This window comes from Passer domesticus, chromosome Z (assembly GCF_036417665.1).
Source record: "Passer domesticus isolate bPasDom1 chromosome Z, bPasDom1.hap1, whole genome shotgun sequence".
In the NCBI taxonomy this organism is placed as follows: domain Eukaryota; kingdom Metazoa; phylum Chordata; class Aves; order Passeriformes; family Passeridae; genus Passer; species Passer domesticus.
This window is the reverse complement of record NC_087512.1, coordinates 47,330,288-47,349,533: the sequence shown is the minus strand read 5'-3', so window position 1 is coordinate 47,349,533 and position 19,246 is coordinate 47,330,288. Positions and strand designations below refer to the sequence as shown.

At 37.2% G+C, this 19,246-nt stretch overlaps 1 protein-coding gene across 5 annotated transcripts in view; it reads left to right on the top strand.

Moving 5' to 3' along the window:
• The window catches only part of RNF38 (ring finger protein 38), a 106,163-nt gene that overhangs the window by 82,404 nt on the left and 4,513 nt on the right, over window positions 1–19,246 (top strand). For all 5 annotated transcript variants that reach the window (XM_064404702.1, XM_064404703.1, XM_064404704.1 and 2 more), the window contains 8 exons: window positions 355–568; window positions 2,596–2,763; window positions 6,521–6,691; window positions 8,289–8,450; window positions 11,466–11,572; window positions 13,102–13,186; window positions 14,679–14,800; window positions 15,115–15,214. In XM_064404702.1, coding sequence (XP_064260772.1) covers window positions 355–568; window positions 2,596–2,763; window positions 6,521–6,691; window positions 8,289–8,450; window positions 11,466–11,572; window positions 13,102–13,186; window positions 14,679–14,800; window positions 15,115–15,214 — 1,129 coding nt within the window. The remainder of the gene's footprint in view (window positions 1–354; window positions 569–2,595; window positions 2,764–6,520; window positions 6,692–8,288; window positions 8,451–11,465; window positions 11,573–13,101; window positions 13,187–14,678; window positions 14,801–15,114; window positions 15,215–19,246) is intronic.

The following is a 19,246-nucleotide window of genomic DNA, read 5'->3' as shown; positions in this document are numbered from 1 at the left end:
GGATTTTTACCTAGATAGAATAAAGGCATTGGGATATTGTGAAGATTTCTGTTTTGACTTTTGAGCATTACTGTGGCAATCCAAGTGTCATTTTTTTAACAAGGTAATATTTACATAGGAGTTCTCCGCTTGGTTTCCCTAACACTATTAAGTTATGCTCTGTTAAGCATTTCCTTACTGAAAAAAGTATAATTTATAAGGATTCTTGCAGTTCTGTCAGTAAAAACTTTAACTTGTTCCAGTAAAATTTTCCAGTTAAAAAAATTCCTTGATATTTGATCCTCTTGAGGTTTTAGTTATTAAGAAGGATTTATGTCATTTATATAACCTCTGATTTTTTAAATGCATTTTCAGTCCTCCTGTTCGACGTCAGAGAACAAGGAGAGATCGTTTGTCTAGACATAATTCCATTAGCCAGGATGAAAACTATCACCATCTCTCCTATGGACAGCAGCAAGCAATAGAAGAGCCTAGAGCCTTTCGCCCACCGAATGTATCTCCTCGTATGTTGCACCCAGCTGCTCACCCACCACAGCAGAATGCAGTGATGGTTGACATTCATGATCAGGTAAAATTTTTAGAGCACAATCAGAAGTCTGTTCAAGAGGTGCTGTTTAGTTTTGGGGGTTTTTCCCACCGTCTTCAAGATCCCTCTCCTCACCAAATAATCTCATCTCATGGTTGACAGTGAAAGTCACAAAGCACTAATTTCTATTTGACTTCTTACAGAGTGATGGTTTTTATTGAATATTATGCGTATGAAGCATTGTAGTAGGCAGTGAAAAAAAAACCATAAAAAGTTCACGCTTTTAATAAAGAAGATTGATACTTAACAATTCATACTTAAAAATTTGTCAGTACATGAATGGGCATATTTCTCTGTGTCTGTCTTGAGCCTTTTATTTTGCTTTTGTAATTAGTTTCTTGCAAGAAAGATGTGCTATGACACTTACTAATTATGTATTCTATTTCACATTAAATGCTTCACCTTAGCTTAGGAGTCATTAAATAGTTAAAATGTATTATTTAGACGTAGAATTCACAATGCCTATAGTTGGTTGTCTACATAGCAGCAGAACTCACAATAGTTTTGTTGTATAACTAAATGAACCCTCCAAGCCTAATCAACTCCTCCTTAAATTTTATGAAAAAATATTTCAGTTGGTCCAGAAAATAAATAATTCCTCTCTGTGACAGCACTATGTATAGAATTCTCTAACTGAGGACCTGTAAAAGAAGATCCAGTTATACTCTTGCTTTATGTTGTAAGCTCATGACAAGTCTGGCTGAACAGTTTTCCATTCCACTGCCAAACACCATCTGTGATCAGATGTATTTCCAGATTGACTGAGGTCTTCATGGTGCTGCTTTCCAATTCAGGGGCATGAACATTTTGAGAAGTCATTTTTTTTTATTATTATGAGGAACAAACATTCCAGGATCACATATAGCATTACACTTACGCCCAGCTTTTTGTGGCAGAGCCAGAACTGGTTCAAGTTCAGTGTCTTTCCTGAGCCTGGTTTCTGTCATTATTGATGTTTGAGATTTAACCTGTGTTCAGCAATCTGTGTTCTATTTTGATTTCTTTGTCTGGCTGTACACTACCAGTTTGGTAGTTTAGCTCTTTTTGCTCAATCTCACCTTTGTGAAGAGCTGTTCTTGTTCTGTTTTAAATAAGAAGGTTCTGTTTTGGCTAATCATGAAGGAGGAGAGAGCTTTGAAATAATTACTGTCAATTAATCTGTGCTGCCTGACTCTTAAGCCTTTTCAGTTTTATTAGAGCATGAAAATAGATTGTTCAGTTGAAAGATTGTTCAGTGGTAAAAAAATCCAACAAAACCAACAACAAAATTTCAAGCAAACAAATATCCAATGTGGTTTCTAGATGCAGAATACGTTTGGATGTTGGTTTGATGATTAAATTTTACAGATTGCCACTAGTTAGAAAATTGGGTTACGTGGTTTCTTAATATGAATCTGGACAGTTAGGGTCTGCTGCCTCTTAGTCATGTTAACTTTCCCTTTTCAGCTTTCTAGTTAGCTGTTCTGTTACTTAAGTTAGGAGTTTAGCTTAAATGCTGGCCTGAAAGTTAATCAAGATAGTGGTCTCTTAGGAAGAAAGAAAATCTGGAAAACTGTTTTGTTGTTTAAAGATACAAGTCTCTTGAATTAATACTGAATCAATCCCTTCAGAACTGAAAAAATTATTGAGCTGCTTGTAGATTAGCTTTTTATGTGGGAGCTACCACCTTCTTATTTCATAAGTTTAATTTCATAATTAACCTGGGGGAGAGAAGGAAGAGTAGGCAGGCTTAATAGTCTGACGTTCTTCTGGGTGTCTATGGTACCACTGAACTTTTAACATGTTAAGCTGAGAGATCCCTCTTGCCCAGAAATTCTGATCAATAAATAGCATTCCATTGATTAAAACATTTTAATGAACAGAAATTACAACCATACACCTCCTGTTACACTTCCTTTTTGAATGTATTCTGATCTGTAAATAAAAGCTTGTTATCTTACTGTGCTGTATAAGAGTGTTAAGACTTTACTGTAAGTTATTAAATACATTTTCTTTTCCTTTTGCTGCAGATTCATCAGGGCACAGTTCCTGTTTCATACACAGTGACAACTGTGGCTCCACATGGGATACCACTTTGCACAGGCCAGCACATTCCAGCCTGCAGCACTCAGCAGGTCCCAGGGTGCTCAGTGGTTTTCAGTGGCCAGCACCTTCCAGTTTGCAGTGTGCCTCCCCCAGTAAGTAGGTCTCTCTAACTACGCCAGCTTCAATCTGTTTTTCTAGTACAAGTCTAAAAGGTCTTACACAGTACTATATAGAGCATCTAGTGAACACTTCTGATGTTGGTATAATGTTGGTCTCTGCCAGCAGTATGTAACTTTGCTTTTCCTGTGGTGCTTTCTGTGACATGAATAAGTCTGTGTGGCACTGAAACAAAATCCTTGATATGACCCGTCTATATTTTTAGGCTGCCCATTGAAGAGTAAGGGTAATTTGCATTTATCATGCCCAGGTATCATTTATCCCCATGAGAGGCAACAAGGTCTGCAGCATGGTGCTGGCAAGTCCGGAGTATTTGTGAGAATCAATTCCTTATCTGTCAAATTGGTAAAAATCTGTTATCTAATCTGGTGTGTATCCCTGAGGCAGCATGAGAGACTGGCTTTTTCTTCTGTTTAGTGCTGGTAATAATGGAACAAGGCAATCTCAGAATACTACTCAGAGACTGGAACAATACTTACATAGTAATTCAGAAAGGAAAAAAGCAACATGTCCTAAGAAACAACATGTCCTAAGAAACATCTGAAACTGTACTGGGGCTTAGGTAAATCCATCCAATGCATACTAGTAATTTTACCCTATGCTTTGAATAGGTATATTATCTTTGCATTTCATAAAATGTTTTGTAATTCAGCAATGCAGTTGTCCTTATAGGAGTAAAGCTCTGGTTTTTGTTTTGAATGTACAACAGTTAATCAAGTGTGTTGGGAGAATAGATCCAGTACAAATGAATATAAACAGTTAGGTGTCTGTAGTATCAGCAGACAGACTTTATGCTTTCTTCTGTTAAAGCATAAAATTGAGGAATAGTTTTAAGTTAAGAGGGGACTCTGGAGGTTGTCTGGTGGTCACCTGCTGTAGTACCAACTTCCAAGTATGGAGATTTCATAATGCCTCTAAGTTTCTGCTTCAGCATTTGACTGTCCTTGTGATGAAGAATTCCCTCTGTATGTCTGGTTGAGTTTTCATTGTTGCATCTTGGTCCCATTGGTCTTGGTGCTCTTTCACTTTGCTTCTTGAGGAGGTCTTGGATTCTTCCTGTCCACTCTCAGGAAGTAGTTAGACACAGGGGTAAGGTGTTTGCTTACTTTTCTCTTTTAAAAGAAGAACAAGTCTAGTTCTGCCACCTCTTTTATGCAGTTCTCTCCAAGTCACTGGTCATCGTGACTTTCATCAAGACCTGGTCATCATGTTGTCATTGTGTGTGTTTGGCACTGGCACACCCAAAACTGGGCCCAGGAATTGAGATAAATGTCACAGTTTCTGAATGGAGGAGCAGAATCACTTCACTAGTTTCACCAGTTGCTTTCTTAGCCATGCATGCCATAGGCCTTTTTCGCTGAGTACACTATGGCTATTCTGTACGTGTCCACCACAACCTCACTTTTTTTCCTGCAAATCTGACTGCAACCAATTAGTCGTCTCAGAGTGTCCTGATCCATGGAGTTACTCTTTTCCAGTGCCAGACTTCACATTTGTCTTTGAACTTTAAATAGTTTTTGTTGGCCAATTTCTCCAGCCTATAAAAATATATCTCAAGGTAGCACGTGCCCTCCAGTGTGTCATCTTGCTCACCAGCTTCATCACAATACTTGTCTGTCTCACTGCATGTATAACTATGAAGTAAACAAATGCCATTTATTAGATACCTTCATCAATTTTAAAAGTTCTTCAAAGACCAAGATGGCATCCAGAGGGACATGGACAAGCTTGAGAAATTGGCCCATGTGAAATCTCATGAACTGTAGCAAGACCAAACACAAAGTGCTGCACTTGGGTTGTAACAGCACAGGCTGGGGATGAACAGATGGAAAGCAGCCCTGTGAGAAGGACTTGGGATGCTGGTGGGTGAGAAGCTGGACATGACCCAGCCAAACGTGTCCTGGGCTGCATCCAAAGCAGCGTGGGCAGCAGGGGAGGGAGGGGATTCTGCCCCTCTATTCTGCTCTGCTGAGAGCCCACCTGGAACCCTGCACCCACCTCTGGGGTCCCAGCACAGGAAGGGCATGGACCTGTTGGAGTGAGTCCAGAGAAGGGGCATCAACATGATCAGAGAGATGAGGCACCTCTCCTGTGATGAAAGGCCAAGAGAGTTTGGATTGTTCAGCCTGGAAAAGAGGAGGCTTTGGGGTACCCTAATTCCAGTACTTGGAAGGGAGCCTGCAAGAATGGCGGACTGAGACTTTTTACAAGGGCATGTAGTGACAGAACAAGAGGGGAAATGGCTTTAACTGAAAAAGGGTAGGTTTAAATTAGGTAATAGGAAAAAAATTCTTTACTGTGAGAATGGTGAGGCACTGGAACAGGTTGCCCAGAAAAGATATGGATGCCACTTCCATGAAAGTGTTCAAGGCCAGGTAGGATGAAGCTCTGAGCAACCTGGTCTAGTGAAAGGTGTCCCTCCCCATGGCAGGGGGTTTGGAACAAAATGATCTTTAAGGTGCCTTCCAATCCAGGTATGATATTTCTAAAGTGAAGACCTTTTTTTAAAGCTTGAATGAATAAACAGATAATTTTAATTTCTTTCTGCTTGTAAGTTAGTGGTGCATCATTTGCTCTAACTAAAAAGTGACATGGGCATAGCACAAATCAAACATTTCCAAACATATATAGGAGCTATGGTAATCTTTACCACGTAAAATCCTATTTCAGTGTTTCAAAGAATCTCATGCTTTGAAGAAGACTCTGCAAATTTGTCTTCAGCTATTTCAGAGTTTTCAATATAGTAAAATACAATAAAAATGTATTATAACCATGGAAACACTTGTTTATTATATTTGTTTTCTAGAAAAATGGTGTAGTAACTGAGGGAAAATAACAGTCAGTCAATATGTAAATGCATGCTGAGTGACATTACTAATAAGAAAAAAAAGTGATCAAAAGTGGGTAATCTTTCTTTTCAATATTTGATAATGAATATCTTAATTAAATGTTCTTGTAATTGTTAAAAGTGTAAAAGAAATGCCTGACATTCTCAAAACAGATCAAAGCACAGCAAAAAAGAGATCGCAGTTTCCTTTGTCCTCCATATATAAAGGTGGAAGTAAAACTCAGCAGTGCCAGAAAGTACATTCCTTTTCCCCTGCTGTGCTTTCATCATTTTATTGTTCAAACATTAATGCCCAAAGTTGCTTTTTTGTCAGGTATTTAAAGGAGGAGAGAAAAAGTGCTATTTCCTGTAGTATCTGTCACTAGGGAGCTGCTTTTAGAGCATAGGACTCACCCAAAAGTACAAAACAAATCAGACTGTATAAATTATTCATAGTACATGAGGTAACAGAGGTCTTTAGGCACAGTCTGACAGCTGAGTCCCTCACCTGCATCTAGAGCTTATAGTGCTTGCAAGATTATTGCTTTGGCATGTTGTTTTGATGATAATATGTGGGAAAAATAAAATTAACTAGAATAACTGTATCTGTTCATCACTTATGAGCCTGTCTAGTCCTGGAGTATTGAAAATCCAGTCTCCTGGTGACATCATGAGCCCCTAGGAGATGTCATACTATGCTAGTTCCTAGAGTGTGTTCTGTAGTAATCACTGTTCCTTGGATATTTGAATGAGTTATTATTTATGTGTATTTTGGGGGCTTTTTCAACAAGGCTAAAGAACTGTTCTGTTACAATTGTATCTCTCCATAATAAATACATAGAATATGGAACATTGTGTAGGGAATGTTTTTGCTACAAAAATGTATTGTTTTCATTTTATTTCAGATGCTTCAGGCGTGCTCAGTTCAGCATCTACCTGTACCATATGCAGCATTTCCACCCCTCATTTCTAGTGACCCATTTCTTTTGCATCCTCCTCATATCTCTACACACCACCCTCCTCACTTACCTCCTCCAGGACAATTTGTTCCTTTCCAAGCACAACAGTCACGGTCGGTAAGTAATGCTTCATCTCAGTAGAACTGGTGGGCTGGATGGGCGCATAGTTCTGATACCTGATTGAGGAAACGAGGATTTTCTTTCAAATTGTAACCACTTAGAATGAAGATGAAAAAATACTTCTGAAGTTCAGTGTTTCACTGATTTCGTCATTGCCTGTGCTGTTTGTCCATATGCTTTTACTTCTCTCAGAAAGATGGGTATTTCCTTCACCATCAGGTATTTCTTTCCCAGGAAGCAGAATGGAATCCAGAGGAGTTTGTGTAAGCATAGTAGGTATCACAGAGAAAAAAGCACATGAGTGTTGCTTTTATTACATATTTCTTCTGTACCACTTCTTGATTAATTTTTAAATAACCAGTCCTTTTCCTAGGACATTTTCTTTACACTTATGAAAGTTACTGATATTGCTTAAGCAGATTTGGCTTAGTGAAATGGACTATGCAAACATGGGAAAATGTGACCCTGTTTTCGATTTAGGGGGAAATCAGGTTTACAGTTCTGGCCCACCATTCTTTCTGTGTGGTTATCTGAGTACTTATCCATTTGTTTGTCCTGGTGAGTAGAAGATGCAGATATTTCAGTAACACAGAAATAGGATATAGCTTTATTACTGCAAACACTGCTGAGACTCCTTCATGCCATGTCTCTGGTGTGGATAGGATTGTAATCACTTCATTACAGTGATGGGAGAACAGTTTCCATCATCCTGACAAAGTGTTTCTTTGTAATAGAAATCTTTGCGAGACTTAATTTTAGAAAATTTATGGACTCAGGTTTTACCTTGAGTTGCTTACATAGTTTTTTAACTAGGCTGGCATGTCTGCTTTCAGCTCTGCCAAAAAGCTTGCATCACAGTGGTGTAAAAATGTCTTGTTACATAGAACAGGAAAGTAGTATATTCCTTTGATTCTACAAGGTGGCTTTCTTAGCTGAATCTTGAAATTGTGGAATTTAGTGTCAATAACAGAATGGTGTATTTGTGAAACAGTGAGAATTCCTGCTTGTTTCTTGGGCACTTTTGAACCTAACTAATGTAATAGATTTGACTAGCAACAAAACCAATCTGAAATCCCATGCTTCTGAAACCCCAGAACTGCTTGTTAGGACTGCTTGCATGACCCTTCTAGGAAAGCATCTGCTTGCTTTCTGGATATCATTATCAGTTTCATCTACTGGAACCACCATGATTCCCCTCCACTTTTCAATTTTTGTGGCGCAATTTCAGTTCTTGTCTATGGTTATTTATTTTTTTCTCTCGCATAGTTATACAGTGAGAGCAGCCTGGCAAGAAGGAGAACAAATATATGTCCTGAAAAATGCAAGATACAGGAAATTACAGCCACTCCTATATTTGCTAGATCGCATAAATTCCTGGTCTATAAGCATGGCTAGCTGGAAAAGGTGAATTTATATCAAATGTGTAGTGTTGTCTTTGCTTTCTTGGGTAGTGTTAATGACCTAGGAATTGCTCACAGAGTTACTATAAGTTGATCACAGCAGCAGAGAATATACAGCTGGGACTGCAGCGCTTTATTGGGGAAAAAATGTCATCTCTTATTGCAACAAATACTATATCTGGTTTTTTTTGTAGCCACTTCAAAGGATAGAAAATGATGTAGAATTGCTTGGAGAACATCTTCCTGTAGGAGGTTTTACATACCCTCCCTCAGCCCATCCACCAACGTTGCCTCCCTCAGCTCCTCTTCAATTCCTAGCCCATGATCCATTACACCAGGAGGTGCCATTTGGGGTAGTAAGTATTGTTTTTTGTGCTTAGAAGTGCTGTTTTCTGTTGCTTTCTATGCATTCTCTTTCACACTGCATTGACATTCTTGATCTTTATTCTGTAGTACATTTTGTTGAAAAGTCACACTTTAGCAATCATATTCCATTATTGGAATAGTGGCATATTGTGGTATTTTCTTTAAGCCTAAGTTAATCAAGTTAAGGGTAATTTAATGACACAGCAAATTATTTCCAGTAACATTATCTGCAGAGTGCATCAGAATTTACTTAGAAAACTTTCCATGTTGTCACATAGTCCAGGACTTCTATTGCTGGTATCACTTAGTGCAGTTCAGAAAACCTGTTGTCACTTTTAGTTAATTCTTCATCATATGTTGAGTTTCCACAACTCAGGAAAGCCAGAATGCTTTGAAAACAGTTCTCTTTAAGCAGTTGTAGAGTGCTTCCATAATTTAGACTACACCGTATATTATAAAGATAGCCATGTTACAAAGCTTGATTTAACTCAGCTTTTGGAGGATCAGTAGACAGTTCAACTACACCAGCACAAAATAAAATTTAAAGTGGTGCAGGATAAAGTCTGTGTTGAATTTTGTTGAGTCATGTGCTTATGTGGTGTGTCCAGTGGTGCTGCTTCTGGGATCTTTGTCTTGTACTTCAGTCTGCAATTATACTAATCCTGAGATGTGTCAGGGTTTTGTTGTTGTTTGTTGTGGTTGTTTTGTGCTGGTCACTTTAAAAAAAAACAAAACAGAATACCCCCTCTCCTGTCTGTGTGCCTGGAAGAAATAGCTAGATCCCAAGTTTAGGTGCTGAAATTTTTTATTGTTTGACATGTACATCAAGTTGTCAGTGGTTTTAGGGGAATATTGTTATTTAAATTTTAAATAATAACTAAATTTTAGGCCCTGCACTGCAGAATATAGAGATACCCTGTCTTCAATTGTTCTTCATGAAATCACAGAGCCTAGTCAAATGGTTGCTTGCAGTTTTCATAAAGGTTCAAGTAGTGTCCACCATTTCAAAAAGTGATCAACTTACTCCTAATCTGAAAGTGTACTTCCAATGAAGTTTTCAGGCACTATGAGACACTCTGGAGTTCAGGACACTTGAAAGCTTCCATAAACTGCTTCTGTTTTATTCAGTATGCTTGTTAAATGAAGTAGTCTAATCATACATGTTTTGCTCGGAGTCAGACTTCTTCATTTTTAAGTTTGGTTGTTAAAGTAGATAGGAAACATAATAACTATTTTCTGCAGATCGTAGCATTTGTCCTGTCTGATGCTTCGGTTCTGTGTTGTTTATTGCTAAGGAGTAGAATAGAGACATATTACAAGTAACCATGTGCCCTTTTATAAAGTAATACTAAATCTTTATAAAGCTTTATTTGCATTAACATTGGAATGGAATAGATGCATTTCTGATTCTTTTTTTCATTCAGTAAACACAACACTTTCTAATAATGTTTTTTGATTGTAGAATTCACAAAGCAGTAAAATTAGTATTTCATATGTCTAGTTTTGAGACTTCAACCAAAAGGAACCTGGCTCTTTTGTGTTGTTCTTATGTTAATATATTCATATGAATATGAACATTAATTAATTTCATGTATGACCGTGGCTACCAAATTATAATGTTTCCATTGTAAAATTAGGGGATTTTAGGTTAGTCATTGAGAGTGTTGGGCTCTTGTGCTTTCAAATTTCAAACGTAAAAATAAAAACATGTTAGTGAAGGCTTAGAGTGTTCTTTGTTTCAAAAAAATAGGTCTTAAGGCCCTCAAATATGAATTTATTAGGGATACGTGAATTTTGTAGAAAATTCAAAAACATTAGTTGTAGAAAATACAAAAACATTTCAGTAAAAGATGACAAAAAGTTCCCTGATTTATCCATGGAATTAATGCATTGAAACTTGGGCTTGAGTGTCTCTCTATGTGTGGTCCAGCTGCAGAAATTGTACTAATTAAACCTTCTACATACACCTGAAAGGCTTCAAGCCTTTAAGCCTAAATATAAGTATATATCACTGCTTAAAAGTTAGAGGTTTTTTAAAGAGATTTTTTTTTTAAATTCTCATTTTTAAAGAGTTTTTTAAGGCCTTCTTTACTCTAAACTGCTTATGCACAGGCCTGCATAATAGCGCCTGAGCTTTTTGTATTTAGAAGAGGTTCAGCAATTCATGTTCTGTTTCCCAAACTAGACTCACTGTAGACTAAACACACAGGAACTTGTAGGGATTTCTGTTGTATATTACCACTTTTTCACATGAATTGGTATGATTGTATATTATGGATGGGAATAGTAATTTCCAATTGAGACTGAGGTTCTGTTGGATTTTAGCAGAGGCTGAAATTTTTAAACAATGCTGTATTGAAAGTGGATTTCAATATTGATTAAGAATAGAAAATGTCAAATCATGGGCTCACAGACTGGATAAGGTTGGAAGGGAGGTCATCTGGTCAAGCAGGGCCCCCTGAAACCCAAAACACCACTCAAGAAAACTGCAGACCAGTTTCACAAGCCAAAGTCACGTTTCCAAAAAGGGAAAACAAACAAAGCCTGGGTGTTGAGGACTATGTCCAACCAGCTTTTGAGTATCTCCAGGAAGGCAGACTCTACCATCTCCCTAGGCAACCTGTGCCAGTGCTCAGTCACCCTCAGAGTAAAGAAGTATTTCCTGATGTTCAGACAGAGCCTTCTGTGTTTCAGTCTGTGCCCAGTGTCTCTGGTCCTGCCACTGGGCACCACTGAAAAGAGCCTGGCTCCGTCTTCTAGGCACCCTCCCTTCAGGTATTTATATACATTGATAGGATCCCCCTGAGCCCTCTCTTCTCCAGGCTGAACAGACTCAGCTGTTTCAGCCCTTTTGCACACGTGAGATGCTCCAGTCCCGTCTTAGTGACCCTTTGTTGGACTCTCTCCAGTATGTCCCTGTCTGTCTTGTGCTGGGGAGCCCAGAACTGGACACAAGTTCCAGTTCTGCAAGTTTCAGTTGAAGCTTATTCTCTTCTTTCTTGCAGCCGTACCCACCTTTTATGCCTCGAAGACTCACAGGGCGCAGCAGATACCGATCACAGCAGCCAATACCACCACACCCTTACCATCCCAGCCTATTACCTTATGTGCTGTAAGTGAAAAGTACATTTGCTTCCATGTAGGCTATTAAGAAGTCAGAAAGCATCTTGGCACTTTTTATGATTGGACTCTACCAGAGACCAGGCGTATTTCACCTGTCTCAGAGGAAAACTTCCATTTCTGTGTAAACTTCTCAGCCTACTTTTAATAACCATCACCACTGAGCAAGGAAAAATATAAGTGAACAGTTTTTATCCAGTGTAGTTTTGTAGGTATTTTGAGGCACAGTAGCCTCTTGTTTCTGAACTCTTGGTAAAATCTTCAGCAAATTTTAAATGATAGTTCTATGATACTCTTACAGAGGCATAGTTACACTGTTCAAGTTGTAGCAGTCTTCACTTACGGAATAAATTAATTTGGTTTATTCTTAATTTTAAAACACAAGACGGGGGGCTTCTGTGATGTGTTACTCTTTATTGGCTGAAGTGCTACTCTGTCACAGCTGTCTGTTCTGCCTCTGATTAGCTGTTTCTGGAAAAAATGTGGAACAATTATCATTTAGGAATTATCTGTAGTGGGTTATGGTAGACTCCGGAAGAGAGTTTGGGTCTATGACATAAAATGTATTAGTCTTCTGTGTTCTGTATTAGAAGAAGTAAATGTTTGGAAAACAAAAATTAAATTTCTGCTCGCAAAGGTGACATTGACAAAGAAATAATCAAGCACTGACACCAGATCTGTAGATTCTCTCTGTGCAATGTCAGACGTGGCATGAAAATGGCACCAGAAATCGGATTTCAGCAAAGTTGTTCAACTTCTCATCTTGCAGTCTGAGTGTAGTGTCATAGCTTCTTGCCTATTCATTGAGGACATGATGTGGCACAGTAATTCCTGATTCTACTATATTAGTGCTTTGAATTTGTGATTTCCATGTCTGTGGATGAAGTTTTGACCCACTGTACTACCTTGGGGGAGTAAAAAGGTTTACTGAATATACAACTAGAAAAACATCTCTCTGATCTCTCAGTCTGAAGCGATTCTGCTTTTACCAACATCACAGTACACGAGAAAGTGAATTTGTGCTTGCCTTCAGGATAGGTTTGTCCAGTAGCAAATCCTATTTATCTTCACTGTGTGTTTTAGGCTTGCAGAAGTTGCAAGACTTTTATGTTGGAGATCTAAATGGACTTAGTGTTCCTCTTTGGTCTTTTATCCACTTAAGGAAATAAAACATTTGTAAAACCAGAATGTCAATTTTTTGTTAGTTTTAGGCCTCCATAGTCTGTGATAATTAAGAGGTTAGTTTTTGAACTAAAGCTGAGCTTGATTAAAAGTATCAAGTGAAGCGTGCATACAGTTAAAAAGTCAGCATTCCCAATATCAGAAAGTTAGCAGAAAAAGCATTTTCCTGTGACTCTTCCACTTCAAATGTCTGTTCATGACTTCAAACATAACATTTTTGCCAGTTTTGAGAACATGTTGATTTGAGAGGCATCAGAAAGGTTACTTTACTGATGCCAGATGTTTCTGTGTTTTTCTTCAGCAAGATGCTGAACCTTATCCTCTTTGCTTTTGTGGTAGATCAATGCTCCCAGTGCCACCGGCAGTTGGACCAGCTTTCAGCTTTGAGTTGGATGTGGAAGATGGAGAGGTAGAAAACTATGAGGTTGGTGTGTGAACTACAACTACCTTTAAAGAACAGATGTTAGCTCAAGCAATAGATAAAATTGTATTTTATTTTACTTTGAATCCTGGTTTTGCTTTTCAGATAAATGTAGTGACTGGGAAGACAGAATCCAAAATTAGTCCTTTCAGATTTTTTTTGTAATACTGAATATTAGAAGTGTTTACTTTTCTTTCTTGTCTATTGCTCTTTCCCAGAATTCACCTTTCCAGGCTAGTAATCATTAAATTGTTCAACTTATATGTTCTCCATGCTACTCTTCTCCTTTCAAAATTTAATTGATTTTAAATACAAACAGAAATTAAGCACTCTCAGAAGAAAAGGGTAAGTTACTAGTTTTATGAGTGTAACTTTCAGAATAGTTTTAATATCATAGGATTAATTTAAATATAATGTTTATAAAATTACCTTACTGCCTTTTCTTCTTTTCCTCTGGAGGGGATGGTAATTCACATCTAGACATGCAGAACCCTCTTAAATGTCCTAGATAATTATGGGGCTGTTCCAACTGTTGTTTCTTTGCTGGTTCTGAAGCTAATGGATTCCATTTGATTTCTCTTGAGCTAGTCATCATTAACCCTGACTTTTGCATCTCTTTGCCTGTGCTCTCGTTAAGATATCTTTGTAGTTGCACATCTTCAGTTTAACAATGAATGCTTCTGTAATAGTTTCTGTGGTGACTCAGAAGCAGCATTGTCATCTGAGAACTTGGGCCCTAGGTTCAGTAGTGTAAGAAATCAATACCAGTTGCAGCTTTCATAGTATCTTTTCTCTGCACTGATTGTCTGTCACACTGATGTTGTTTCCTAGGCCCCTCATGAAGGAGTGTGAGTTGAATACATGACAGATTGCAAATTATATACATGACAGCATTTTAGTTGCAATTGTTGGCTTACAGAAAATGAACATAAAAATTAGAAGCCAAAAAGTGCCTAAAGTTTGATGATATGTATTTGTTTTCCAGATTGAGGCTAAAATCTCCATGTTTTAATTCAACTAGCCCAAGACATGGAACGGGAATCATAAACTGTCCCATTAAACTTACGATTTCTCTCACAAGATCAAATTCTTACAAAGAATATTCTCACATATTCTTACAAAGGAAATTAGTTGACAGTTTCTTTCTGGTTACCAGCACTGTTAATTTCATAGGGTGAGGTGATCCCTCAGAAGAGAATTATTTTTTGAGCTGTGTGGGCAGTCACAGGACTAATTGGAAATTGGGTCCTTGGGAAGTGGGTTTTGAAATCCCAGAGAAAATATCTTGTATAATTACAAAGATGGTTAAGCTCTGAAAGACTTTCTAAGGAGCTTGTATTGTGTGGGAGAACTAAGGTTCTAAACATTTCTTGATAGAAGGGTGTTTTGTGCTAGCAGCTGGTGAAGTGAGATGTGATGGTAGTGCCCAACACTAATGGAACCAGAGCCTGTTTGATCAGTGAATTTTTATATGTCTGGTTTCCATGTTTTGCAGGCACTGCTGAATTTGGCAGAACGTCTGGGAGAAGCCAAACCACGGGGATTAACAAAAGCAGATATTGAGCAGCTTCCATCCTACAGGTTCAATCCAAACAATCACCAGTCAGAGCAGACATTGTAAGTATATTGGTCTCTTTCAAGGATCCATAATTAAGGTGGCTTGATTTTCATTTCTTTAACTTGCAGTCACAGCTATGTCAGAAGAGCAAGAATACTTGATATGTGAAAGCACAGTAAATAAAAAAACCAGCAAAACACCCATAGAACCCCACAGTCAATTCTCAGTTTCTATTGTAAGATGTAGATCACTGTAGCTACTGAAGGAGTAAAATACCTACTGCGTTGCAATCATACCTGTAAGGTTTTGTATGGAATTGCATATTTGTTGTTCTTACATAGCAGATACATTTGAACTTCATTGTCTTTTTTAGATGTGTGGTGTGCATGTGTGATTTTGAGTCAAGGCAGCTACTTAGAGTCTTACCCTGTAACCACGAGTTCCACGCCAAGTGTGTTGATAAATGGCTAAAGGTAAGAAAAAGTAATCCTATCTTAGATGAAATTGATTATGTAGTTTTGTAGGAGAGGGTGGGGATATTTGCTGTTACGCTTCATTTCATCTTGTTTCGTTTTTCTGATACTTAAAAAGCCAGCAGAATGGAATCACTGCCTAGGTATTATATTATTCTAATAATTGATGAAGACTGTTTCTTCATAATATTTGGCACAGTGGATAATGAATATGAATACAATTGTTTTCATTGACAGCTCTTACTGTGTTTTCCACTTGCTTAAGACAGTAACTGTGCATTTGAGTAATACACAACATTAAAGAAGACTTGAGAAAAAGCCAGTAATATGGGAAGTATGATACAGAATTTGATAATGATGGTGGCTTCATCTGTTTTACACAGCTTGCCTAGCAAGAATGAGTACCAACACATTTCCTTCCCCACTTTACTGTTAATGTTGGTTTCTGGGGCAAATAAAGTGGGTTACAAAGGTACGTTTATGTGTATGCATATACACAGAAATGTAATATATACAAATAGAAACTACAGTTTCACAAAATGATTTATCTATCCAAGAGAATTTGAGCAAAAATGAAACGCTCAGGAGTCAGGACTGCCCAGTAAGAGCACTGATTAAATAGCAGTTGTGCAGAAGGTGACAAGAACAAGAAATACAAGTAGATTATGGCAGACATTTCTACAGGCTTCATTAAGCCAGATCTACTGCCAGCAAGGTATTGACTCCCATCTTGCCTCAGTTTTTTGACTATTTTATTCTATTCAGCTTTAATCCATTTACTCTGTTGTGTGGAGCATTAGAAACTGCTAATGTGATCCTATGCTGATATGGTCCCTAGAAAATTACAGATGGTGTTTGTTGTTTTGGCAAAAGACATAAAACCTCCTTCCCTTTATGGCATCATAAATATGGCATCATATCTTAGCCAAGTGCTAAAATATGCAGTGCAGAGAATGAAAAAAGTCAATATTGACAGTATTTTTTTTCCTAAGACAATAACAAGAATAATGAGAAGGATTTGAAAAAATGGAATGTCAAATTGCCCTTTGGCTACAGTACCCATAGTAGTCTAAGTCTAAAGCTCCTACAAAATCTAGGGCCATTGTGACTGTTAGTAATGCTCATAATTTTTGGTAGAAATGGTCCAAAAGTATCTGAATTCACATACATGCTCAAGAATTAGCAAGAGTAATCTAAACACCTGGTTGTTTTATTTTATATTAAGAAGCCACGTGCACACCTACCACATAATATTATCAGTTTTTCTCTGTTAGACTTATGAAGTTTTGTTCACTTACTGCAAATTAAGAGTAGAGTCTGTATGTATCAAAGTGGTGTTCTTCAGAGTACCTCTTCTCCTCTCGAGCAGCATCCATACTACACATGTCAATCTTTCATTGCATGAAACTCTCTAAGTCAGTTGTGGTGTGGACAGTGAGTATCCAGACTAAATGGAAAGAAGGGGGAAAAAAAAAAGAAAATGTCATTTGACATTCCTTGTGAGATAGTGGACGCTATAGATTTATTATGTGGATTTTTATAAAGACAGTTCTTTCCAGGCTATTAATGCAAAAAAAATTACCTCTGATTCATAGAACCCCTGATGTGTAGATTTCTAGAAGTTAGAGGATCATGTCGGGAAAGTATCATGCGTGTTTGTCTTTTTCTTAATGCTCTTTTCTTACCTGACATCCCACTCAGGAGTCAGACGAGCATGTTGAGGTAATCTGTTCTGGACTCAGTATAACACTTTAAAAGTTAAGAGTTAGTCCGTTCAATTGCTAATGAACTGGCAATAGAATTTGGAACTACGAAGTGAAAAAAACAGATTTAGTTTAGTCTGTTTTCATAAATGTAGTGTACTGTTCTAGTAGTGAAATAGTTTTGCTGATGTTCCTGTCCCATCTCAGAATCTGCATTTCCTAACAGATCTTCAGCTGTAGTATTTTGTAAAGGTTGTCTTTAGAAGGAGGTGCAAGATCTGCAATCAAAATGTAGAGGGGTGCTGTTAAACTGAGTAGAACTTGAATTGACATTGTTATTCCAGAGCTGAGTGCAAAATAAGATAGACAACATTAAACCATCCTAGTGTAGGTTCACTAAGTATTTTACTTCTACACCATGTGGGCTCAGTTACAGTGGTATGAAGATGGTATATGCAAATAGAGACTAATTTGCTTTGCAAGCTGTAATAAATTACCTGCCTCTGTCTAAACTTGGTTACAGTTAAGAAGCTAACATCTGAAAGTGATGATAACTGGAAAATATTTTGTGCTTTAGTTTTGCTTCTGTCCATTCATTTATGAATTTGAGAGCTTTTTTTTAATGTATCTTGATTGTATATTTATCTGCACATGTACCTAATGCGCATCATCCAGCCAACATCATTCACAAATTCTCCAAGGGAAAGTTAAAATTGTAGCTTTCACTACTTGTAATGTTATTCCCCTAAGTAGACAAAGAAAAAAATTATTGGTTAGTCACTATTTTTTACTGATTTAATCTCATTTCTTTGAAGAGTGTATTTGTTATCTAAGACTATTTCTATAACTATGGAGTCAAATTAATTTTTTTTAAGTTCCATCATATGTGACTTTAGTGAAAGATGTAAGTAAAAGGTTAGTGATTCAATCTGGGTACTTTAAAAATACTCTTCTTGGGTTGTTTGTTGGTGATGATGGCAAAGTAAAAAAACTATCTAAAAATGTTTTGTGGCTTGTATGCATGGAATATGTGGCAGTACTCTCTTTTTAGGTGGTGAGCAAGTAAGAGGAAATGTTCTATAACAGTGCATTAAGTTGTCCACTTCAGCTAAAATACTTTCTTATTTAAGCAAACTTAAAGACTTAATGAGAGAAGATATAATACAGTGGAGGAAACAAAAGAATTTAAAAGAGAGGGATTATCCTTTCACTTTTTGTAGTATTCCCAGTTCCCATGTTTCACAGTATTTGGCTCCTTCTTACCCTGTATCCTCTAGTCAGGTATGAGTACATGAGAAATACTCTCTTCCATAAAATAAAAGTCATAATTCCAGAAAAGTACTTGACACCACCATGATCTGTCTTCACCTTGAGGGTTAGAACAATGCTAAAAGGACTACCTGCCTTTATATTTAACAAACTAGGAAATGCTGTATTATATATAAGAAAAGATAAACTGTAACTATACTTCAACTTATTTCTGATAGACTAACACCAAAGTAGTGCAATGGTTTTTAGAGGATTCTAGTAGCCCTATAGTTTCATTATTCTAAATGCAGTTCACTTTAACTATAAATTTCTATAAAATATTTAAAAAATCAGTTCATTGTGCAGCACTCTATAGTTACAGCACAAAATTAAGTCTGCCTGGAAGAATGGCAAGTTAGAAGGTCAGTATTACAATATTATGTCCTCCCTCACTCCTCTTTTGATGTCAAAGAGTCATATGGAATGCCAGGAGGTGGAAATTCATTTAATCAAAGACACAAGAATGCAACTAAATTTAAAGCAGGTGTTCATGTAGGATATTGAAAAGTTTCTTTAAAAGCAGTGGTTTGGTGTCCATGAGTATTCATTTTATCTTGGCACAGTAAGTCTATGTCGGCAACTCCTGTCAGGAAATAACTCCTAATGAATGCTGTGCTGTCGTGCAAGTGGTTGTTACTTCAGTACTGACCTAAGTGAATAGCTTTTGATTTATTAATCCACTGAATGTTTAAGAACATGCCTTTTTTTTTTAAACATTGTATTAGCCAGGCTGTATTTAGAATCAGGCATGTGAAATGAAATTAAATGAAGTTAAATTACTGACTAAGAAAATTTTGAATTGTATTTTGAAACTGCTAGTGAAAGAGCAAGAAATGTAAGTTAAATTGGTACTCCAGTCCATGATTTACAAAAATTACAAAGCAATTAAAAATATGAACAGTGCTAACAGTTGACAGCAGGAAAACTGACAGGAAAAATATACTGTAACTTTAACTTCCATTACTGAATAAAGTTTTTCAGTAATAAATAACATAATACTTTCTTTGGATTAGTTATTGTT